Source organism: Vombatus ursinus, unplaced genomic scaffold (genome assembly GCF_900497805.2).
Source record: "Vombatus ursinus unplaced genomic scaffold, bare-nosed wombat genome assembly UNPS02014830.1, whole genome shotgun sequence".
Taxonomy (NCBI): domain Eukaryota; kingdom Metazoa; phylum Chordata; class Mammalia; order Diprotodontia; family Vombatidae; genus Vombatus; species Vombatus ursinus.
The window spans coordinates 38,629,128-38,655,475 of NW_020954608.1; the positions used below are offsets into that span (position 1 = coordinate 38,629,128).

The following is a 26,348-nucleotide window of genomic DNA, read 5'->3' on the forward strand; positions in this document are numbered from 1 at the left end:
AGAACTATGATTGGGAAGATGGTGACTACAGAGATGGGAGCCATGATATCATGAATCTCACATGGGGACGATAAGGGTGACAACAGAGACAAGAAAAGGACTGTTAGCTGATCTTCAGTTTGACCCAAGGAAAAGACTTCAGGAAACAAACCGCAGCACATGCTACACATCCATCCATCTGACTGTGTTCTTTCTCTGTACTGGGGAGTTACAGTGATTGAAGGGGAACTAGATTCTAACTTCCTTGGAGACTTAGGAGGTCCCATATGGATACAGAGAATGTTCAACTACTTGGTACTCTCATTAATTTGGCTTAATGTTTTAAAGAAGCATTTTTTCCCTATTTAATTTATATGCATGCCTACTAAGAGAGTAACGTTATCAGGCTTGGATGTAGGCTATGTTTTGAGTATTTACCTCCCCAAAATAGCATGCTGATCTCGGGTGTAGAATCAGACCTATGTAAAATATCCAGAAAATCACGTGCCATTGCCCCTAGCTGCTGGACGTTTTAAGTAGACCTTAGGGAGCTAAGTATCTTAATCATCTCTTTGCCCAGTATAAAGCTGTTGCTGAAGGACTGGAGATCAAAGCGTGTTATATAGACACTATGCTAGAGAGGCTTTGAAGGGAGGAGGTGCAGAGGGATTTATTGTTTTACTGTCAACAACAGAAAAACAGTTTATGGAGCGGGGCTATTTGTGAATATGTTCTGAACTTTTCTCCCCACCAGCTCTGCTGCCAGCATGAGTGAGGCATGTTAAGAAGGTAGACAGAAACATTTGCTTCCTAAAGGAGATGGAAATGGAAACAATGATGCTGTTGTCTGTTGGAACTACAAAGTCAAAAATACACAGCCCCTGGGTGGTTCACGAGTTGGGAGTGGATAAAGCTTATAGGTTATAAAATCATAGGGAGCACAGATTTAGAGCTGGCAGAGTTCTCAGACGTCATGTATCCAATCTCTTCCTTTTACAAATGAAGAAAAATGAGGTCAAGTGACTTTCTCAAAATCACCCTGATTTTAAGTAGCACATGTGGTATTTGAACTCCATTGATTCCTAAGCCAGCACCATTTCTGCTATACCATGATACCTTTAGGTTTGCTGTGGGAGAGCTGAATGGACTTGTCTTGCCTTTTTGCAGGTGTAGCAGATTAGCATTTCATCGTGATTCTAATGGTTCCATTTTATCTGAAATTGTTCTTTGGGACATTGAATTATTCTGGAAGCAGAGTTTGATGCAGCACAGATAAAACAGGAGGTAGGTTAGGGGCACTTTAAATCCTCTTGGACTTTGGAAAAGTTAGAATAGCCTCTTCCCCAGCTGTTTTTATATAGCAAGTAAGAGCGAGGTTTTGAAGTTAATTTGCCAAATACAGATGAATCACCGGTTTAATTCTCTAGTTTTCACCTATACATTGCCAGGTAATGAAGCAGGAAGCACATCCCTGGGTCAAATGCATGTAGTACATGTGACTTTCCAAACTTGAACCTACAAATGGGAGAGTGGGTGTTTACAGTTATTTATAGGACATTTCCTCATCTGTGTTAGTAATTTAAAAATCAGGAATCAATAAGGGAATGATGGCTCTCACAGGCACTTAGGAGACAGAATAAATATTTATTCTGTGTTCATGGTTACAAACCATAAAAGAAGTCATGTTAATTATTGTTCTTTAAAAAAAAGAAAAAAAATTCCTTCAGACCTTAAAAATATGTACAGCTAACTTTTTTTAAAATCAGTTTTATAAAATGTGGAGATTGCTATTTAGCACAATGAGTTTTGAAAAATAGACATTTCTGGTTCCTTTTTCATAGGGTGATGATACTTAAATATGTTATATAATTTTCAGGCATAGCAGTGAAATGGATATGTGAATTGAATGTACTTTAAAAGCCTGGTAAATATCAGAATTAGAAAAATCTTTTCTATAGGCATAAATACAGGATGTGCCAAGGCAAACCCCAGTATCTCTCTAAAAAAAGTGTGGGTTTTTTGCTTGTCTTTTAAAGTAAACTTTAGTTTATAATTTTCAAAATAAATTTGGTTAAGTTTTAGATTCTTTAGATTGTTGAATAAAAACATGCCCTTTTGTGATCAGGTATCTAGCTGCACTCCCTAAGGAAATATGATGTACCTTCCCATGCCCTTTCTCTTCTCTCTTCAGTTTGTTTCATTCACATCTTTTGTATTTATTTAAGAAAAGCCATTGAATGCAGGAGACAGAAAAACCATCATCCAATAAGCCTAAACCTAAAGAAATTGCAGCAAAATGTGGATGGGAAGAAAAAAAAAGCAGACTATACTGTTAGGTTTTGCTGTTTATGCTGTTGATTCTACCTTTTAATGGTTCTTGTATCTCTCCCCTCTTCTTCATTCCCATCACCACTAACTACCCCAGGTACAACCCTCCTAGACAGTTGCTATAACCTCTTGAGCTTAGAATTTCCTTCTTGTACTCTTTTTCTCCCCTCTCCATTTTCAAATTCTCATTCTAGATGAACTTGGACAAGAGATAGTGGAGGTTAGAAGGGCCTGGTGTGCTGTGGTCCATGGGGTTATGAAGAGTCAGACATGACTGAATGACTGAACAACAAAAGATTGATCTTTCTTATGCCTACATCTGGTCGTGTTGCTGGTCTACTTGAAATCCTTCAATAACTTCCTCTTTCTTACGGAGTGTAGCTCAAACTCTTGGCACTTGAGACAATACACAATCTGGTGCCACCTCGATTTTCAACCTTATTTAAATTGCTCCCTTCCCTGTACTTGGTATTCTAGAGAAACTGAACTACTCACCCCGCCCTCATATATGTCGTGCACCTTACCACCATTGTTCCTCATCCCAAGAATGTTGCCCCTTCCCTTGCCTCTCCTCTTTGTTGAAATTCTTTTCATTTTTGAAAGTTTAATTTAGCTTCTTTCATGAAGGAAGCCTTCCCCCTAAATTCTTCCAATCAGGAATCACCTTCTCCTCACCTTCATCTCATATGCCATCATAATCATATTAATAATAACTATAATAACTGCAACTTACTATAAAGATATGATGACATACATTGAGAGTAAGGGACAAGATGGATCATGTAAAAGAATGTAAAGGAGGCATGCTTAATCAGAATGTCCATGCATTTGTTTAAAAAAAAAAAGTCTTCTGAGAAGTAAGCATTATCTTGAGAAGGGGTTCATGTCACAAAGAAGGTTAAGAATCCTTAACTTAGAGGTTCATTGGCTGGAACCTCTGGGAAGGGTCTTTGGGAAAATATGAACATGAATCACAAAGGATGAAAGGGCATGGATAAGTTGGTTTTCCTTGCAGGAAATAAGATCACTAATCCATTGAAATATTTAGGGTTTACCAAGCACTTCCAGTAGTGAGGTGATACAGTAGATAGAGTGCCTCCTTGGAGTCAGGAAGACTCATCTTCTTGAGTTAAAATCTGGCTTCAGAATGCTGTGTGACGTTACTTACTAGCTTACTAGCTGTGTGACCCTGGGCAAGTTACTTAATCATGTTTGCCTCAGTTTCCTCATCTGTCATGAGCTAGAAAAGGAAATGGCAAACTACTCCAATATCTTTGCCAAGAAAAACCCAAATGGTATCACAGAGTCAGACATAACTAAACAACAATGACTGAAAACATTATCTCGTTTAATAATAGTGATAGCTAGCCTTTATATAGTATTTTAAGGTTTGCAAAGCACTTTGCAAATGTTATCTCATTTTATCCTCACAATGATTTGGGATGTAGATGCAATTATTATCCATATTTTATAGATAAGGAAACTGAGCCATTCAGAGGTTAAGTGATTTCCTCATGGTCAACACAGCTAGTAAGCAATAGAAAGCATTTGAAGCTAGGTCCCTCTTGTCAACAGTACCTGGAAGGTCACAAGCCAGGCTCTTCACTGACTACACTGTCTTAGAGATAGCATCTTGTTTGTAACTTGTTTATTATGGCAATACTTCGATTTGACAAACATTTATTAAGTGCCTATTACGTGCAGAGCAGGGCACTCTGCTAAGTGTTAGGGATACAAAAATGAAATCACATCGATGATTGGATCTCTATTTGTAGGATAGGTTTTCTCTTGATTAACTGGTTTCTGTTTGTAGATTAAGTTATTTGCCAGATATAATATAATACAATACAATGCAATTCAATGCAAACAACACAGCACAATATAATATAATACAGTACACACTTGTTAAGTGCCTATGTTCCAGGCATTGGGGATACAAATAAGAAAAAGAAAGACAGTCCCTGCCCTCAAAGAACTTACAATTTAATGGGGGAAGATGACATACAAAAGGAAGCTTAAAAGTGAGGAAATGGTTGGGGCAGCTAGGTGGCACAGTGGACAGTGCACAGGCCCTGAAGTGAGGAGGACCTGAGTTCAAATGTGACCTCAGACCAAATACTTGACATTTACTAGCTGTGTGACCCTGGGCAAGTCACTTAACCCCAATTGCCTTAAAAAAAAAAAAAAAGTGGGGAAATGAAAATTGCTGCACCCAGAAGGCAGGGGGAGAAAATTGTGTGGTCCTAGTAGTGCAAAGGAAACCAACAATAAATAAATGAAACCTTGTTCTCGAGTTCCCAGTGATAGAGCATTCAAAATGATGAATATTTATGGCAAACGGGCAGTTTGCTAGGGCAGTTGCCACAAACATAGTCAAGAGAGGTACAAAAAAAAAGTCAAAAGATGTTTTCTCTTTTTTCAACCACAGACAGAGACCAAGACCAAATTTTCTGTGGAGCTTCTTAGAGAGGTTGGTTCTGTTTCTGTTTCTGTCGGTAACAAGCAATACCCAAGCTTAGCTCAAAGGTCCCTGTCCTGGGGGAGGAAAGTGAAAGTGATGGTGGTGAAATACATTTCTATTCCCTAAGGGTTACAAGAGGAAGGAAGTGTTCTTTGAAACAATAGAAAAAATACTTTCAGGAGGAATGAAACAAACAAACAAACAAACAAACAAGCTAATTCTTACTTGGGTGAGTAGGTTAGAAGGAGGGCAGAAGAATGTGGCAAAGAGAAAGTAAGGAAGGACACTCATCTATGGATCTAAGTAAAGTAATCAGTAAGAGACTTTTCCTGTAGAATAAGGAGCTGGGCCATCTCTGGATGAAGCAGGTTTTTGTTTTTTGTAAATTCAGTGAACATGTAGTGTATTCACAACTGCTGTTTGATAATGGTAAAGATCAGAGGAAGGAGAAATGTAGTGGGATTGTTGGTATGTTATTACTGAGAAATATCTTGGGTACACAGGCGGCATTTTGAAAAAATGCCGGCTGCTTGATTAAAAGCAGGAAATTCAGAAGAGAGTTTTGGGAAGTGAACAGCTGGCTAAGAAAGTAGTATCCGATTTGTTTTTTTGGGCCACAGGTTAAAATATCAGAATGGTAAGCTGTTGTCCAGGGATTAAGTATAATTCACAGGGACTGGGAAGCTTGCAACTCTGATCAAAAGGTTTTAAGTTGAAATTGGAGGAGAGAAAAAAAAAATAACTGGTTTAGCCAAAGTTGGAGAAGAAATATGTCAAACATGAGGCCCACGACACTCCTGAGTATGACCTGAACCAGATTAAAATGTAGTTCTGATTTGATTTTAATGTGTTGGTGTATTAATAATAAAGAAATATATAAACTGTGGCTTTTCTAAGTGCTGGAATCCTTCTGTATGGTTTAGTGGCCTTGATTCTGTTTGAGTTTGACACCAGTGTTCTAGAGAAGGACATGCAAGAAGAATAGCAACGGAAAAGATGGGGAGAGGCTTGGACCTCTGAGTTCAGGGAGCTCTCAGGTGATGCAGATTGCAACCTTCATTGTAACCTTCTTCATTATAGTCTCAGAGGGTTCCCTAGGGCACAGTGAAAGTTAAGTGACCTGCCTACCATCACACAGCCAGTAATTTCCAGAAGCAGGATTTGAACCTAGCTTTTCCTGAATTTGAAGCTGACTATCTATCAATTAAACAACCATTCCTCTTAACAGAAAGGAATAGCAATTCATTCATTCATGGAAGACAGTATCTAAGAATACAGCCAGTAATAAAATCCATAACTTCCAATGTCTAGCTCGTCAGCTAGCATTTATTAAGTGCCTACTATATGCCAGGCACTATGCCAAGTGTTAGGGATACACGGAAAGGCAAAAAGAAAAAAAAATCACTGCTCTTAAGGAGCTCACAGTCTAATGGTGAGGGGCCGGGAGAGACAACATACAACCAATTATGTATAAACAAGATATATACATGACAAATTGGGGAAGGTGCCAAGATTATGGAAGATTGGGGAAAGCTTCTAGCAGAAATTGGGACTTCAGTGAAACTTGAAGGAAGTCACGGAAATAGGAGGTGGAGATGAGGAGACAGAGAATTCCAGGCATGGGAAACAGTCATTGAGAATGCTTAGTCAATATATGGAGTATCCTGTGTGAGGAATAGCACGGAGGCCAATATCACTGGATTATAGTCTATGGAGGGGAGTAATGTGTAAGAAGACTGTAAATATAGAAAGGGGCCAAATTATGAAGGGCTTTGAAAGCCAAACTGAGTATTTTATATTTGAGCCTGGAAGGATCAAATAGGGAACCACTGGAATTGTTGAACTCTCTCTCTGTCTCTCTCTTTCTCTGTCTCTCTGTCTCTCTGTCTCTCTTTCTCTGTCTCTCTGTCTCTCTCTCTCTGTCTCTGTCTCTCTCTCTCTCTGTGTGTGTGTGTGTGTGTGTGTGTATTTGGGTGGGTGAGAGTTGGGATTGATATTGTCAAATCTGTTTTAGGAAGATCAGTTTAATAGCTGATTGGAGGATGGGTTGAAGCGGGGAGAGGCTTGAGGCAGGACGACCAAAAAGTCCAGGCATGAGGTGATGAAGGCCTATACCAGAGTGGTTGTTGTGTCAGAGGAGAGGAAGGTGCTATATATAAATATATATGTGTGTATGTATATATGTATCTATGTATGTATGTGTGTGTATGTATACACACATATACACATAATATTAGAAAGATAGAAATGAAAGCACTTGACTACAGATTGGATATGAAGAATGACAGACAGTAAAGAGTCAAGGATGATTCCTAAATTGTGAGCCTGGGTGAATGGGAGGTTGGTGGCACTCTCACCAGTAATGTAATATAAATGTACAAAATCTGAATAATAAAATAAGATGACAGAGATCTTAATGCAACTACACAAATTTGAGATTTGGAGGATGGGACTGGAACATAGCTTTATTTCTTGTTCAAAAGGAACAGAATTGGTAAGAGGAGTAGAAGAGTAGGATTGTATATTAAGATACACTCTTGTAAGAACGTTGTACACGGTAACAACCACACTGTGCAATGACTAACTTTGATAGACTTAGCTCTTCTCAGCAATGAGAGGATCTAAGACATCTCCAAAAGTCTCATGATGGAAAATATTATCCACATCCAGAGAAAGAACTATGGAGTTTGAATGCAGATCAAAACATACTATTTACTCTTTTTTTTTCTTGTTTTGTTTTGTTTCTTCTTTCTTATGGTTCTTTCTATTGGTTCTAATTCTTCTTCACAACATAACTAATATGAAAATATGTTTAATAGGAATGTAGATGTAGAGCCTATATCAGATTGCACACTGTCTTGGGGAGGGAAGGGGAGAAAATGTAAAACTCAAAAGCTTGTGGAAGTGAATGTTGAAAACTAAAAATAAATTAATAAAATCTATGATCCTAACATATGTGTATATATATATATATATATACACACATATATATATATATATATACTCCTGTGAGCAAATCATGGAACCCATAGAGGAATTAATTCAGCCCCCTTCATCTTTGTGGCGTGTATCCAAATAATTGGACAACAGACACACAAATAGATGTCACAGCCATATTCTCCTCTCCGGTAGAGAATGGCCATTGTAGTTGTAGAACTGCACAGAGAAGATAAATACTAAGTTAGGGGTGGTACAGAGTTGAAAGATGAATGGAGGGTAAGACAATGATGAGAGAGAAAAATAAAAAATCAGGAGATTGATGAAAGTATGTGTAGCCAACAAGGTACAGTGACCAAATTGTTTTTGAAACAATCTAAGAACAAACTACAAAGTACTGAGCAGGCACTTTCTATTGTCCTGCCTGGAGACAGAATTCTTTCCAATGGGAGCACATTTCACCATAGTTTCTTTAGGTTAGTAATACTTATACCCACAGGTCTTTGCAGTGATGTCAGTATCTCTAGAAGCACAATAAGATAAGATAGGCCTAGAGTCTTGATTCTGTAAATTCAAGGGGAGAAATATAGTGGAAAGGATTAGTTGGGGGAGGAACAGAAGTGATATTATTGTGGGGGAATACTACAAATCATCTACTGTTTAACAAAAAAAGGCAGGGGGAATTAGATGAGCAGTTTGTGAAAAAAGATTTTAAATATGGCATAAAATCACAATAATGTAGCACTGAGGTATTTCAACTGTCTATATACATTTGCTAGAACTCTCTCTGCTGAATATGGAGGAACTAATAAATTTGTATTTGATTTTAACAATAAGTTTATCCCTTCAAAATGGAGGCAAGGGAATGAGGAAGACTTCTCTGGATTGAATTCTAACCAACAAGGAGAAACAATGGGAGAATTTGTGATAGAGAAAGAGAGGAAATGTAGGCATAGTCTTAATCTCTAGGAGATTAGAATTCTTAAAATTCAGAGGCAGGTAAGATTCATTGGCCTAATAATTTGCAGGGGAGGTCATCCGAAGAGGGATGGGAAGCTCTCATGAATTAAAATTTAAAGACACAAGTAGAAGTGATTTTAGTGAGGAGCTGCTGAAAGAGACTGATACAGGGAAATCATTGGCCAACTAGATTTGTTTTTTACAAAGACAGGTATAAAAGAGGAGACATGGGCAAGTATTTAAAGGGTGAAGACCAAAGAGTAGTAAATACTGTACGAAAGTGTCAGGAGTACTAAAGCCCAGAAGAAGGTGAGTGTAGGATGAATATTAAGGACAGCAACATTGAAAAACTAGTAAATATATGTTGACGTTAAGAGGAAGATCACAGGAGAGATGGATTGCTCTGGTGAATGAAATGAAATGCTTAGTTGGATAATGAAAAGAGTATTGGACTTAGAATAAAGAAGACTTGAGTTTCATTACTGCCTCTGACTCTTGACTAGCAAGTTCCTTAACTCAATGAGCCTCAGTTTCCTCATATGAAAAATGGGGATAATAATCCTGTAGTGCTTCTTGGGGTTATTGTGAGGATCAAAAGAGATACTATACCATATGCCACATTCTTTGCACATTAAAGCATTATTTAAATTGTTATTTGTTATTATTTTGCTCCTCTTTTCTTCTGAGAAGGTAGCATTTTGTAATGGAGAGAAAGCTAGCTTTGGAACCAGGTAGACCTGGTTTCAAGAACTGCTTCTGACACATACTGGCTTTGTGATCTTGGGCAAATCATTTAAATTCTCAGTGCTGTAGGCAATTCTCTAAGACTCCAAATTGCAGAGAAGGTGCTGACCTGGATTAGTAGAGGGAGTTTCCTAATGTTGTAATATCACTGAATCCTTACAGCAGAGATCTACCTACCATGTCTTATCCCTTCTTCTTCTAAGAAAAATAATCTTTAGATTGGCTCTTGTCAGATGAACTTCATTCCCAACCCCCTCCCCCACCCATAGGGCTACTAGACTAAGGAAATGCTATAGATATGGCATACTTGAATTAAGCCAAAGCAGTCGATACTCTCATGCTATCCCTGTAGACAAGATGGATGTGAACGAGTCAGTCACTCTAGAAACATTTATTAAGCACCATATGTAAAGCATTATGCTAAGTGATGGAGATGCAAATGCAAATAAAAAGAAAGCTAGTACCTACCTGCCCTCTAGGAGCTTACAACCTAAGGGGGAAGACTACAAATAAAAGGAAGCTAAAAAAAAGGTAGTGAGAGGAGGAAGAAAGTATATGGTGTATGGGGCATGATGGAGGAGTCCAAAGAAGTCCAAAGGCAGTAATGCTGATGGAAAATGGGGAGAGATGATTATGTTGGGCCCCCTCCTTAAAGGAAGTTTTGGAACTCATGGTTCTGAGGGCATGGTCTGTCCTCTAGAGGATCCAATGAGAGGGGCAATGAGTACTGGTGAGATGTTACTACCAAGGTTGATTCAGTCAGGACAATGAGATTTTCCCATGATGAATTCCCTGAGGGAAGAAGACATAATGGAGAAGTCCAAAAAAATTCAAAAGCAGTGTAACTGGTGGGAAATGGAATTACATGATATTACAGTTGTTTGAGTAACTGGATCCAAAAATTATCATTAATAGATCAAAGTCAGCTTGGAGGGAAATCTCTAGTGGAGTTTTCTGGGAAACAGTATTTTTTTACTGTTCAAAATATTTACAAATGACTCAAAGAGACATAGGAGGTAGGAATGTCAACTTGGCCAGTGGTACTAATCTCACATGGCTAGGTTAATACTTTGGATGATTAAATGAAAAAAGACATTGATAAGTTAGCATAATGAGCCAGAATCAATAAGTACTGTTTGGGGAAAGTGTGGCAAAACAAAAGTTAATGAGAAAATGATCTTTACCTTTTTTTTTATATTATGGACCCCTTTGGCAGTCTGATGAAGTCTATAGATTCCTTCTGAATGTTTTTTAGAAATGCATAAAATATATATGATTACAAAGAATACTAATTATATTGAAATACAGTAATCAAAATACATGTTTTTAATGTTCATGCACCCCATATTAAGAACCAATGGCTTTTAATTGACCACAATTTCAATATGAGTCAAAAATGCAATGTGGTAGTAAAATGCATACCATAGGCTGCATTGAGAGTGTTCAGGAATTCTTCAACCTAGACTACTGAAGATCCTCCCAGAGGGTAATTGCTCCCACCTTGGTCCTTTTGACTGGTGATCAATAAATCAAGAGGCTAGGCTAGAAGATAAAAAGGCTAATTAGCATGAGCTGATAGGCAATTGCCAGGTGATTAGCAGCTCACAGGAACAAAGGGCTGTACATAGAGTTTTACAGAGTCTTGGGGTGACATTATTGGTGTATCAAGGAGCCTATTAGATGAGGCTACTCAGTCACCTTCCTTATTTGGGAGATTGAATAATAGGAACTGTAATATATTGTTTATTTAAATTGAATCTCATTTAAAGCCATTGTGTTTAAAAGATATCATACCATCCTCCCTATCTCAGTATTGAAACTTCCTTCTTTTGGGAGGGAAGGGCAAGTCAGCTGACTTCTCCAAGTCACAGTGATCTATAAAATGAAGATAATAATACCAGGACCTTTGTCACCTACCTCAGAGTGATTTTGTGAGGCTCAAATGAGAAATGAGATTCTGTGTGTGTGTGTATATAAACTTCGAAGAGCTACATAATGTCAGTCATTATTATTATAGCTATCTATTTTTGCTTTGCTTACTGGTTTGGTTTTTTTTTTTCTTTTTTAGGGCTGAGGGGGTTAATGATATAAAACTATAGTGTCAAGCCCATATAGAAAGGGGACCACTAAACCATATGTAAGGATCCCCGATGGCAGCATTTTGAAATAGAAAACCACATATTAACTTTATCTTTGTTCTGTTATATTTTAATTTATTTTGTTAAATATTTCCCAATTACATTTCTGATATAAAGAAATAGAGACAGCTTGGTGTAGTGGGTATAAGGCTGGCCTAAGAGTCTGGAAGACCTGGATTGAAGCCTGCCTCTGGCACATCCTGCCTTTGTTACCCTGGGCAAGTCACTTAAATGTCCCAGTTAACTCTCTAAGGCCTTAAACTGCAGAATAATTGTTCTTCCTTGGTAAAGGGAATTTTCTCACTGAGAGTTTCTTACATGGAGGGAATCACAGGTATCTACCAGTGCATATACACACACATACATACTGTATATATACTTACACATATATACATGTAAATATATTTAGGTATGCATGCATTGTTCCAAACTTGTGGTTTACTTGGTGAACGCAGTTTCTATATATACAATCACCAGGACATGCATAGCATGTGCATATCCTAGTGACTTTTATCTTAGATGTTATTTGTAGTTTGTGTACTATTACTTTGCTGAAGTTATTTGTTATGATGATGAATTTTTTGCTGATTCTTTAGCATTTTGCATGTAAATTGTCATGAGCTCAACAAATAGAGCTATATTTGTCACCAATAATTATTCTCTCTTTTAAATTTTTTTTCCTTTTTGCTATAGCTACTTTTTCTAGTGTTGTATTACATAATGATGATAATGGACATCCTTGTTTTATTCCTGAACTTATTAGGAATGCTTCCAGTATTTTTTCACTACTGAAATGGGAACTTTTAGTTTTAAATAGATTTTCAAAACTGTAGTTTTTTTTAGTGTTTTTTAGTGTTTAGTTATTAACACAAATGAGTATTATATTTGAGGGGAAATATAGCATAATGGATAGAACACTGGACTTGGAGTCAGGAAGATGTGAGTTTTAATCCTGTTGCTAATATTTACTAGCTGTGTGATTCTGGGCAAACTCACTTAACTTCTCTGATCCTCAGTTTCCTCATCAATAAATCAAGAGATCTGGATTTAATGACCTCTAAGTTCTCCTCCAGCTCTAAATCTGTGATTGTATGATTTTGTCAAGAATATCATTGAATGCTAGATCTGTTATCCAGTATGTTAGTTATTTCTGCCATCTTTATATTATTTTCCAAATTTGATAATTACCATCTCTATCTTTTTTGTTTTTTTGAGAGAGATAAGAATGGGACAGGGCAAACACAGATATCTGGAGCACTCCACTGGAAACATCCTGCCAGATTGACTTTGAACTGTTAATGACTACTCTTTGAATATCAGGACAGTGAGGAATGCTGGGCATCTCATTCTAATTCCTTCATTTTATAGATGAAGAACTTAAACCTAGCAATGGAATCCACATCTCCTGACTCCTGGTCCAACGTGCTCTCTCATATGCTACATTACCGCTCAATTCCCTTAGAATGTTTTTTTTTCTTTGACTTATTATGGAGCATGGATGGGTATGCAAGGGACAACCTTGATCACCTTTGTGATGGAACTTCACCTTGGCTGTGGAAGATGGCCCCAAGGAATGGGCAGTTGAAAGTGAACAGAACAAGGCCAAAGAAGTCATTTATAGGAAACCAGCCAGTTTTGAAATTAGGTGGCCATGCGTTGATTAAAAAGTGATATCTCCCAACAACTAATTGGGTTTCTTTTCTAAATTTTTTTTTCAGTTATTGAGCATTTGTCCTTTTTTCTCTGGCATTTTTCATAGGTCATTGTTGGAGCAGGTGTGGGAGGAGTGGAGCTGTGCTTCTTCCTTCTATGCTGCTGTGTTGGCTTGGTCTCTCAGGTTCATTTTCTTTTAAAATAATATTGAGTAATGATGAAGTTGGGCAAGGTGATCTCTAAGCTGAGTGCTATGGATAGATCGTATTTTTAAAAATTATAACAGTATAGCTTAAAAATTTTTGGCTATTATAGAAATTTGAGAAAATTATTTGGCATTGACCATTCTTCTTGTTTTAAAAATTTTGTTACAGATTGCCTTTTTAAAGTGTGCCCTATGAACCGATATTCTGCACAAAAACAATACTGGAAAGCCAAGCAAGCCAAACAAGGAAACCACACAGAAGCAGCATTGCTTAAGAAATTACAGGTAAGGCTTATTATAGGTTATTATTTGTGAGTCCTTAGGTTAGAATTAGTTTGAGAATAGAAATCTTTTCTATTGGTTTCTATAGCTCTAAACTTTTAATCAGCTCATAAATGTCTGAAATACCAAAAAACAAATTGAAACTGGATGAGATTTTAAAGTCATAGGGTGTGCCCACTTAACATTTCCTGGCAGTAGAGAATTTTGAGAAGAAAACTCCACCAAAAACCCACAAAAGAGAGTCTCAGTGATGCTAGCTGGAGGAACATTTGGAAGCTGGAGTAAGGAATGACCAATCTAACCTTGGCTGGAGTGTGTCTCTATTGCTTCTGGGATAAAATAAAGGATCCTTAGGCTGGCATTTAAAGCCCTTGACAATCTGGTTCCAATCTACCTTTCTAGTTTTACTTCAAATTACTTCCCTTCCCATACTCTATTCTAACTATGACCTGCTAGCAGTTTCCCATACTTGTTATTTCCATTGCTTACCTCCATGCCTTTGAATAGGTGATTCCTCATTCTGAGGTATCAGTTCAAGAACCAGCCTACAGGCTTATCCAGCTTTTCTAGCTACAATAGGTACTCTATTTCTTTTCTTCTTGCTTTCTTAACTCTCTATAGTTTGGCTTCCAACCTCAATATTCAATGGTAATTGCTTTCTTCACAGTTATTAGTGATCTTTTTTTTTAAAAAAATTTAAAATTTAAGCTTAAATAGAAAATGAGAAAAGAAAAAAAATATCATGTACACAGCAGAACATAAGAGAAAATTTAATGTAAAATGATAAATTCCCATTTTAAGAAAGCCTACATAATAAATACTATACACTTTTCAAAACTGCCTAGCTTTTCTTTGCTTCCTTGTACATTTTCTTTTGTTCTCTACTGTGCACTTTTTACTTTATCCTCCCCTCCCCCAAACCACCCTGGAGAAGGCTACAATTAAGCATGGATATATACACAAACACACACACACATATACATATATACTCATACACATATATGTAAGACTGTCCTATGCTTATTTTGACTTGTCATTTGTTTCTCTGAATGTGTATAGCATCTTCCTTCATAAGTCCAAGTCTTTTTTGAAATCAGCCACCTCATCATTTCCTACCACACAGCAATATTCCAACCCAATCATATCCTGTCTGAGAGATTGTCTATGAAAGTTTTCTGCATTCCTTCTATTTTTGGCTGCATAGATTTTTATTTATACAAGAAAAATTTTCCTCAATTGATAAATGGTCAAAGGATATGAACAGGAAGTTTTCAGATGAAGAAATTAAAGCTATTTATAGTCATATGAAAAAATGCTCTAAATCACTATTGATTAGAGAAATGCAAATTAAAACAACTTTGAGATACTACCTCACACCTATAAGATTGGCTAACATGACAGAAAAGGAAAATGATAAATGTTGGAGAAGATGTGGGAAATTGGAACCCTAATTGTTGGTGGAATTGTGAACTGATCCAACCATTCTGGAGAGCAATTTTAATCTATGCCTAAAGGGCTATAAAACTGTGCATACCCTTTGATTCAGCAATACCATTACTAGGTCTATATCCCAAAGAGATCATACAAAAGGGAAAAGGACCCACATGTACAAAAATATTTATAGCAGCTCTTTTTGTGGTGGCAAGGAATTGGAAATTGAGGGAATGCCCATTAATTGGGGAATGGCTGAACAAGTTATGGTATATGAATTGGAATGGAATACTATTGGAATACTATTGTGCTATAAGAAATGATGAGCAGGCAGATTTCAGAAAAACCTGGAAAGATTTACAACTGCTTTACCCTGATTTTTCATTTATTGCCACTACTCTACAGTTCCCTTCGAGATGATATTCTGTCTTTTTTTGTGGAGGATATTTAGAGAGCCAAAAGTTTTCTTGGCTGTCTTCCCAGAATCCTCTCCTATTAGTGATGTCTTAATTGTTAAATCTAATGGCCTTTTCTCAATCCTCATCCTTCTTGACCTCTCTGTAGTCTTTGACACTGTTGATTACCTTTTCTTGGCTACTCTCTTCTCTCTAGAATTTTGACTGTACTCTCTCTTGGTTCTACTACCTTTTTGACTACTCCTTTGGCTCCTGCAGGGCAGCTAGGTGCAGTGAATAGAGTGCCAGGTCTGGAGTCAGGAAGACTCAACTTCCAGAGTTCAAATCTAACCTCAGACACTTGCTAGCTGTGTGACCCTGGGCAAGTCACTTAATCCTATTTGCCTGTTTCCTCTTACTTCTGCCTCTCAGAATTCCTACTTTCCTTCAAGGCTAAGCTTTAGCACCACCATCTATCTGAGATTTTTCTTGATCTTTCAGGCTGCTAGCCTCATTCCCCTCACCCCCTAAATAATTTTGTTTCTATTTTTTATATAGTTTGCACATACCTATTTATGTGCATATCATCTTTCCTGACTAGCTTACAAGCTTGTTGAAAGCAGGTACTGTTTTTGCTTTTGTCTTTTTATTCCTAATCCAGTGCCTAGCACACAGTAGGCATTTTAAAAATGTTTGCTTATTGATTAATCATCTACTTCTGAGTTGGTTGTGAGGCTCAAATGAAATAACATGTATGTAAATGTCAGAAACAAAGATCATTATGGGGGCTGGAGAAGGTACTTTTTTTTCCATTTTTTTTTTCAATGAACCCAAATCTGTCTTCTGTCCCTCCCTATGTCAAGCAAAACAAATTTCCACATTGACTATGTCTAAAAAACATACATGTTTCAATCTACCTTCTGAGTCTGTCACCTCTCTATGAGGAAGTATGTAGCATGTTTCATCATGAGTACTCTGGCATCATAGTTGATCATTGCATTGATCAGAGTTCTTAAGTCTTTCAAAATCTTTTGTTTGCAAAATATTGTAAAACTTTTCCAAACCTGACACTTCTATGCCAACAGGTACATCTTAGCCCCACAGAACAATAGACATTTTTTTAAGTTCTCAGTTACTTGACCACTTTCTTATATGAGGGCGCTAAATCCTGGCTCATGCTTAGATCCCTCCCCCAGTCACCTGGGTTCCCCAAAATCAGTCATTTAGATCTATAAGGAATGTTAGAGGCCTTTGTTGTAGGTCCTACAGAAATAGGTATTTAGAAGAATTACATTAAAAAAAATTCCTTCCTAAAACTGTTCAATTACCATAGATTCATTTCAATCAAAGCCCTAAGCTAATAGATGAAGTAACTCTTATAGTATCAAATTAACCCTTAACTTTGCCCAAGGTATAAATGCTCACATTGAAAATTAATGACTTTCTCAAGCCCATATAAGCTGGCTCCAGCGCACCCTTAATTCAAGGATATTTAATGAAAGGAACTTTCTAAAGAGTCCATTTATACCTCAAAAACTGGCAAATGCTATACATCAAAGCTTGATTTATTGTTTTGTTGATTGCCTAGACTTAACAAAGTGGTGGAGAAAGTGTTAATAATGTAGATTAAACTTGCATGTCCTGCATTTTTGGAAAGCTGGTTGTTAGACATTTGGACATTTAACACAGTACAGCCCTGACTCTTTACTAGAGTTAAGGTATAAAGCGTGCATAAGACTCTCAACTGAGATGATTTCATTGACATTCATGGTTGTCGTTTGGACACTTACCCAGTGAGGTAGAATCATGTAAAGTGTGGATTTATCTCTTACAAGGAATCTTAGAGCTCATCCATCCCAACCCTCCTATTTTATAGTTGAGAAAACTGAGGTCCAGGTCTGACTTGGACCTCACCCATTGCCACCTCAAAAAAACTTGGTAAACTACTCATTGCCTCAAGGATATATAAGATCCACAAGAGATCTTGGAGTTCAACTCCCTAAAAAAAGCACCTATTAGGACTTTCAGAGATCATCTCTCATTTTATAATTGAGCAAACTAACTCAGAGAGATTAAGTGACTTGTTGAGGATACAGAGATAGAAATTGTGAACATTTACAACTTGGAAGATAGCAAATGCTACAATCAAAGCTTGATGGTGAGAGCTCCAAATCCAGAGTTCACTTTGGAGATTTGTGTCAAAAAGCTAAATGTTCTCTCTCCTCCTTTCCCTACCAACCATGTACTTTTCTAGAAATCTGATAAGGCAAGAATAAGAGACATCAGGGACTCAGAAAGATTCCTGGGCCTTGGATTTTAGGAATTGGGCTTCCTCTGGGAGGAGGTAGGTCTGGGCCCTCAAGGTAACATTTCCCTCTGATAAGAGGGAAGTAAGTTTTACCCCACAAATCAACATTTCAGCCTTTAAGACATATAATATTAGTAGTAGTAGTAGCAGTAGTAGTAGTAGTAGTAGTAGTAGTAGTAGTAGTAGTAGTAGTAGTAGTAGTGGTGGTGGTGGTGGTGGTGGTGGTGGTGGTGGTGGTAGTAGTAGTAGTAGTAGTAGTATTAGTAGTAGTGGTAGTAGTAGTGGTGGTGGTGGTAGTAGCAGTTGTAATAGTAATAAGAATAATAGCATCCGTATAATGTTTTAAGGTTTGTAAAGCATTTTACAAATATTATTTCATTGGCGCTTCACAATAATCTTGAGATATACATGCTATTATTACCTCCATCCCCACCATTTTCAGATGAGGAAACTGAATGTAGGGAAGCTTCAGGTTACTCTTGAATTCACAAGTAGGGTTGAAGGTGGCCAAAACTTTCTTGAAAGGATTCCAGGCCCTAGGGGATTTAGAGGATCATAGGAGCCACAAATATCATTTCACGATGCCAATTTTCATGTCAAATAGCTTTCTTGTCAGGTACTGTACCCTTGATACTGTGTTTTCTTATTGATGATCCTATAATTATTTTGCAGCATGCTGCAGAGCTGGAACAAAAACAGAATGAGTCGGAGAATAGGAAGCTGTTGGGAGAAATTGTTAAATACAGTAATGTGATACAAGTAAGTCTCTATTTTGCTGATTTTTCCTCCTAAAAAAAGTTTAAAGTTTTCGTGGTAATTTAGGGAGGGAAGGGATAAGTTTTCCTTAAATGTAAATCTTTGCTATTGTTCGGTAAGTTTTCAGTCATGCCCTACTCTTTGTGACCCCATTTGGAGTTTTCTTGGCAGAGGTACTGGAGTGGTTTGACATTTCCTTCTCCAGCTCATTTGACACATGAGGAAACCAGGCAAACAAGGTTAAGTGACTTGCCTAAGGTCACACAGCTAGTGTCTGAGGTCAGATTTGAACTCTGGAAGATGTCTTCCAGGCCTAGCACTCTATCGACTGTCCCATCTAGCCTCCTAAATGTAAATTGTAATAGAATGTTAACGTTTTGAAGAATTTAAATCGGACGTCCTCAGGTATAAATTATTGTGGCAATGTTTTGATGTTTTTAGTTAATGTAATATGTATCATAATTTCATTCATTTCAAGGTGTGTCTATATCAAATAGTTTTGTGTAGGTACATGTAGATGGACCCAGCTATTATGTAATTTTGAGTATGTAGTGAAACAAAACTTTGATTGAAAAGTTGAAAAAAGCCCAACCTCTATCTTATGCAAAATACATGAAAATAGTAACCCTTCCTCATTTTTATCTTGAAGATTAAATCCATTCCATCTTCTTATATAGTGTTACAGAGATGATGATTTTCAAGTAAGTTAGATGGCACTCTTCTCCAAATTTGAATAGCAGACCTACTTTAATTATTAGTTAACCTATATATATGACTGAGCCCAACTATGTTATTTTTTCACATTTTATATAGAACTTTTAATATGTTCCTTGGTTTGTGATTAAAAAAAAAACCAGGACAATATCATTATTTAGGTATCTTTTTTTAAAACTTCTATTCTATTTTTCTTTTATATGCAGTGCTTGAAGAGGGGTTGACAGAATTTAATTCCAGTTTCATGGGCTTTATTTAATTTTTCTACTTTGAGTGGGTAAAAATATTTCTGAAGTTTTCCTTTTTTAAAAATATCCTGTTCCTGGGGCAGCTAGGTGGCGTAGTGGTTAGAGCACCGATCCTGGATTCAGGAGGACCTGAGTTAAAATCCGGCCTCAGACACATAACACTTACTGGCTGTGTGACCCTGGGCAAGTCACTTAACCCCATTGCCTTACAAAAAAAGAAAAAAATCCTGTTCCCACTTTAGTTTGTGGGGTACTTTTGAGAGAGGTGTAATGGAGAAAAAATAGGTCAACTGTGGTCATGGACAACACAAACAAAAGTTGTATTTTATCTTTGTATCTAAAGAACATACATAGTACAGTGTCTTAGCAAAGGACAACAGCGCAGTAACTGTTTAAAAACTGTTTTTTTTAATTAAATCAAGTGTGGGTGTGAAAGGGTTCCTTCCTTCCACACTTATCTCAGGATATCTATATGACCCAATTATAAAACATTCTCAAATGAGGGCAGCTAAGTGGTGCCATAGATAAAGCACCGGCCCCTGAAGTCAGGAGGACCTGAGTTCAAATCCGGCCTCAGACCAAACACTTGACACTTACTAGCTGTGTGACCCTGGGTAAGTCACTTAGCCCCAATTGCCTAAAAAAAAAGGAGGAGGGCAGCTAGGTGGCACAGTGGATAGAGCACTGGCCCTGGAGTCAGGAAGGAGGACCTGAGTTCAAATCCAGCCTCAGACACATAATACTTCCTAGCTGTGTGACTCTGGGCAAGTCACTTAACTCCAACTGCCTCACTGAAAAGAAAAAAAAAAACAAAAAAAATTTATCAAATGAATATGCAAAAAACTGAGATTATTTGTTTTTCTAACAGCTACTGCACATAAAAAGCAACAAATACCTAACCGTCAACAAGCGTTTGCCTGCCTTACTGGAGAAGAATGCCATGCGGGTGTCCTTGGATGCCGCGGGAAATGAAGGGTCTTGGTTTTATATTCATCCTTTTTGGAAACTGAGGAGTGAAGGTGACAATGTATGTAAATGTAACCTAAAAAGGAAAACGATTCGTTTGCAAAGAGAATTACAGTTCTTTATAATCAACAGAATGGAAAAGTGTAATGCTAGGAATAGATAACTTGAGGGCTTCAATTTATTATTTTTACATGCCTGAAAATGACTTGTTTATAATAAATATGAGTAAAGCATAACAAAAAAAATCAGATTAGTCCTCAATCCAACTTCCAGCTTGATTTAAGAGAGAACAAGGTCAAGAGAGATGCTTGGAAAAATGTTTACTTCCTCTCTTCCTGAATTAACAGGGAGAATCCAGAAAATTATCAATTTATTATTCTAAATGAGCATATGTCTGGAAGTTTGAGAAGAACAGGCTTCTTAAGGTATGATGTAAGACAGGTATAACCTATATTGGATTGCTTACCATCTCAGTGTGGGGTGAAGGGAGGGAGGGAAGAATAGAATTTGGAACTTGAAACTTAAAAAACCCTGAATGTTAAAAATTATTTTCACATGTAATTGGGGAAGATATGATGTATGAGAAAATGTAGATGAGTGTCTGCTAATAGATGGCAACTACATCTAAAATAGTCATTTAGTACATTTGTTTTATGTATATTGTGTGAAAATAAATCACAATGAAGTTTTTAAAAAAACTTTTTAGGTTAGGTGACTGTGAATAAATAACATGAGTAATGTAATAGTGCAGTTGTGATACTTTATCACCTTCTTAAAGAGTGATTTAAAAATAGTGGTTTTGGTGATGAATAGAAAACTTTCAGGATAAGTTTCAAGTTAAGCATATAAGTCTCGGCATCAATGAAATAGAGGGGATATCATTGCTTTTGAATTGTTTCATTCTTTGATGAATACTTTTATATATTATGTAAAGGTTTTGGTAATTTACATTTTTTTCTAGTTGAACTGTACTTTCAGTGAATTTTGAAGTACTAATTCAATCCCACAGGACACAAGCTTGATGGTTTAATTTGGTTAACCCATTATCTGATGGTAACCTCTGTAGGTAAGGTTGAGTGAAGCATGGCATGCAGGAATGTAATGCACTTTAAATTTTATTTTCTGGAGTTCTTAAAAAAAACTTAAAGCCCCCTTTATTTATTTATTTTTGCACCCAGTAGGTATTTTATGTGTGTTTTGAGCATGGCATTGTGTTGTTGATTACAATCAACTCTCAAATATTGAGGGACTGATTATCCAGGTTGTGGGCAATCTATGTCCTTAGCTAATTTCTTTTATCCATTTAACTGCTAAATAAGACTTTTATCTGCAGGTCAACAATACATAAAGAACTAAAGCTCTGAAGATTGAAAATAGTTTAAAATCTTTGGCTAAAATGGAAATTTGGGATTTTTCATTTTATTTTATTTTTTACAAATTTCATTTGCCCATTTTGTTCTTCCTCCTTATTGCTGCCAAACACCTAGAGAGTTATTAGAGAGTTGAATGTAATGAACTACTTGAAGTAAATATATGTCCTTTTACTGAAAAAGATAAGCAAAGACCAAAATTAAACATATGGATTTTCTTAATATTTGAGATGCAGTAATTATACATAGCAAAGAAGTCATCTTCATATAGATATACTCTGAAAGGCATGGCTGAGACAAACTTCCACACTGCTTATAGCTAAAAAAAAAAAAATCTCACTTTTTTTTTTTTGCTAGTCACAAAGTGTGTTAGCTTTTGTATGTATAATTATGTGTGACTAGGGTTGCTGTGAAAATATAAAGCACATCCTCATCATTATATATGTCATATTACTAATCACAGTTGTTATGTTTATTTCTCTCTAGGTGTGTTTTCCATTCTTTTAAAATAGAAACATTTTATAATTTGGTCGAAGATATTTTTAATAAATGGTATTTCATAACTGGTGGTTCAACAACTGCTCAATTTGTGCTAATGTGGAGAAAAAAGAATAAATGAGAACAGGGGAATGTAAGGGTCAAATACTTGTAAATGATGGCAGTATGGGTTACTTTTTCAGTCATTATTTCAAGTGGCATTCAAGTTGATGATTATTTCAAGTGGCGTTCAGGTTGATGATAAACATCCTTACAAAATTAGCAGAAACTCTTGGGGGTTATTAACAATAACTGTTAAAACAATAGCAGAGGTTGAATGTGTCATGGAGATTTATAGGATGGTGGTATCCACATGAAAAAGCAGCCTCATGGGTCAGAAAACCATTATTTTTCAATTTTCAACATGTTAGAAAACCTTTCTTTAACTACAGTTATTGTAAAAGCTCTTGAGGGAACCACATGAAAAATTATAGTACTTGACATACTTAATTTTGCCAAATACTCATCTGGAATAATTTATTTTTGTGATTGTATCATTTTTCACACTGAATCTGATCCCCAAAGACACACATTTTATGTCCTTGATGGTGGGTGACAAATCGTGAGCTTTGACGGTCCTTTGATTCTCATTGAATGGAAACAACAGGAACAGAAATCCTGAACTTTTAGAAGAAAGTTTTTATGTTGTGGTGCAGAGTAAAGAGTGTAGGTTTTGTTTCAAGAGAATGCAGGTTCAGACCCCGCCTCTGATATTGGCTCTGTGTGTAACCCTGATTAACCTTTGCAGGTCGTCTCCCATGCCCAGAACGCTCTCCCTCATTTTAGGGGCCTCAGATTTCTTCAAGGATTGCTTCAAGTGCCGCCTCATTCAAGAAGCTTCCAATTGTTAATGCTTCTCCCCACTCGTGTATTTTTTGATATATAACCCGAATTGACATATGAACATGTCCCCTTGTAGAACATAAGCCCCTAGAGGGCAGGGACTCTCTCACTTTTATATTTGTATCCCTAGCACTTAGCACAGTGCTGGTCACATAGTATATTAGGTGCTTCAATGTTTGTTGAATTATGAAATTCTGGAAAATTATAAGTTCAATGAATTTTGATTGCCAAAAGTCCTTGTAGCAATCACCAATGAGCTTTTGTAGGTGATTCCTGAAGATATGCAATACCTAATTGGATGGCTTTACAAAGTAAGCACAGATTTATTAATTGACCATGAGCCTGAAGATGGTCCGCTTTCAGGTATCACAACTTACACGTACAAGCCCATTAGTCGACAGACGTTAATCTGGTGCCTACTATGTGCCAAGTACACTAAGCTCTTCTGAACAAAGATAGGCAATCTCTGTTCACAAGGACCTCGTAATCTACTGAAAAGACAGCATGTGAACAGCGAGGTAAAGACAAGCTCTATATGGAATAAATTGGAAATTGTCAACAGAAGAAAGGCACAAGAATTAAGAGGGATCAGGAAGAGCTTCCTGCGGAAGGTGGGATTTTAGACGGGACTTGAAGGTGAAGCCAGGGAATCCAGGAGGTAGAGATGAGGAGGGAGAGCTGTCCATACATGGGGAGCAGCCAGTGGAAATGGCCAGAGTCAGGAGGTGAAGAGTCTTTTTTGAGGAACAGCAAGCGAGGCCAGTGTCACTGGATCACAGAGTATGTGCAGGGAAAAGTATAAGGTAGAAGAAGACTGGGCAAGTAGGGAGAGGCCTGGTTATGAAGGATTTTGAATGCCAAACAAAGGATTTTCTATTTGATCCTAAATGTGATAGGACACCGCTAGAGTTGACTGAGCAGGGAGATGATCAGAACTATGCTTTAGGAAGATCACTTTGGCTGCTGAGTGATTGGGGAGAGACTTGTGCCAGGGAGACAAGCAAGCAGACTTTTGCAGTAGTCTGGGAATGGAGGAATGGGGTCCTGTACCAGTGTGGTGGCAGTGTCAGAGGAGAGAAAGAGGCGTATGTGAGAGATGTTATGTCAATGCAGCTTATGATATTCCTTGGCAACACGTAACTCCAAGTTATCCATCATTTTAGTTACACCTCATAGAAGATTGTTCAGCAATGCTAATAGAAAAGAAAATTAAAAAGTAATTTATGAGGCATCTTATTTGGGATGTTGGCAAATAGGGTATGGCAAGTTCTCTGACAAATCAATGATTTATAGAGTAATTCAAATAATCTGTCTTCTATGTGGCTTTGATAGGCTTTAGACCTGTCAAATATGTTACTTTGGGATCTTTTGCAATTTTTTATTATCCTTAGTTTCAAGTTAACAGTGAATAGCAAAACCAGAGGTTTCCTGGACTGTAGCTAACATTGAAATGATGCTTTAATCAGATGGGCACGTATTATAGATGCCCAGATAGCTACCATATTTATAGCAAGTGGAAGTGTGTTAATTATAAGTTGGCAGCGTAAAAGAATTGCTTTAAGGATGTACTGAAATAAGATTTTAGTGAAATGTAGGTATGTATTGTTGGGACTCATAGCAACAAAAAAACCAACCTTGTGTCCACTGGGATAGCTCATTTTGAGTTTCAAAATGGCTCAATTGTTACTTAGCTGAAAAGATAAGGTGATAAACCTGGACAAGTCCTGCAAACTTTAGTTACTGCCCCAAACCATAGAACAATACTCTCCTTAATTACTGATTTTTATTTGAATGCACTGATAGCAACGCTGGCAGCAACAGCTATTAGCAAAAACATTTATTCATTTGTTCACTTAATGATTTGTTCTGTAAATGTTTACCAAGTGCCAGTTATATATAAGGAAGTATGGTAGTTAGGGTATAAAGCTTGATTTGGATCTAGGCTGTGGAACTCTGCTTTGGTAGGGCTTAAATCAACTTATAAATTTTTGAAAAGAACATCCCATTGCATTTAGTTAGTAGGATCTCACAGATTTAAGACTGTCCAAGATTCATTATCCATGTTGTCTGATTAATGTTTACTCATTGATTTAGAACACGTTTATTAAATATACATTATGTTCATGGCACTATAAACTAGATACTGGGGGAGAGAGGATAAATGAAATATGATTCCTGTTCTTAAGGAGCTTAAAATATAGTAGGAGATAAAAAATAGCAAGATGCAAATATGTGAGAGGTACTATCAAGGTGCTATTTGAGTTTTTTAAAAATTTATTTTATTTTTAATTTATGGAATAAAACAAGCATTTCCATAATACAGCATAATTAAAAAAAAGGTGATTACGCACGAACCTGCAAATCTGTAAATTGTTTTTGAGTTTTTAAGAGGGTGGGACTGCTTCCAGCATGGGAAATCAGGAGAGGCTTCACAGAGAAACTGACATTTGAACTGAGCCTTGAAGAATGTGTAGAATTTCAAAAAATAGAACTCAGGAGGGTGTAGGGTATTTCAGGATAGGGAACAATGTGAGCAAAGGTATGGCGGTGGGATAGCTTAAGCCAAATTTGAAGAGTAAGTAATAGTACTGTTTGGCTGTACTGTAAAGAATATGAAGGAAAGTATGAGATAAGGCTGGAAAATTAGGTTACAGCCAGATTGTGGAAGACCTTGAATGCCAACCTAAGGATTTTGAACTTCATTAAAAAGTCCATGGGGCTTTATTGAAGGTTTTAGAGTTGGGGAGGGTGTGTGGTGATATGATTAGAACTATGGAATCTGGATGTATTGGTGGGGGGAGAGACAGGATTTACTTAACATGGGGCTGATTAAGACTTCACTAAAATATGACAAGAATTGTTATTGTTGAGTCATTTCAGTCGTGTCTGACTCTTTGCAACTCCATTTGGGGTTTTCTTGGCAAAGATACTGTAATGGTTTGCCATTTCCTTCTCCAGCTGATTTTACAGATGAGGAAACTGAGGCAAAAAAGGTGAAGTGACTTGCCCAGGGTCACACAGTTAGTGAGTGTCTGAGACCAGATTTAAACTCATGAAGATGAGTCTTACTGGCTCTAAACCTAATACTCTACC

The 26,348-nt window shown here is 37.0% G+C and overlaps 1 protein-coding gene across 1 annotated transcript in view; it reads left to right on the forward strand.

Annotated features, from left to right (window-relative positions):
* Positions 1 to 26,348, forward strand: part of ITPR2 (inositol 1,4,5-trisphosphate receptor type 2) — a 507,541-nt gene that overhangs the window by 107,610 nt on the left and 373,583 nt on the right. The window contains exons 3-5 of the mRNA XM_027838537.1: positions 13,575 to 13,690; positions 18,494 to 18,580; positions 20,408 to 20,566. Coding sequence (XP_027694338.1) covers positions 13,575 to 13,690; positions 18,494 to 18,580; positions 20,408 to 20,566 — 362 coding nt within the window. The remainder of the gene's footprint in view (positions 1 to 13,574; positions 13,691 to 18,493; positions 18,581 to 20,407; positions 20,567 to 26,348) is intronic.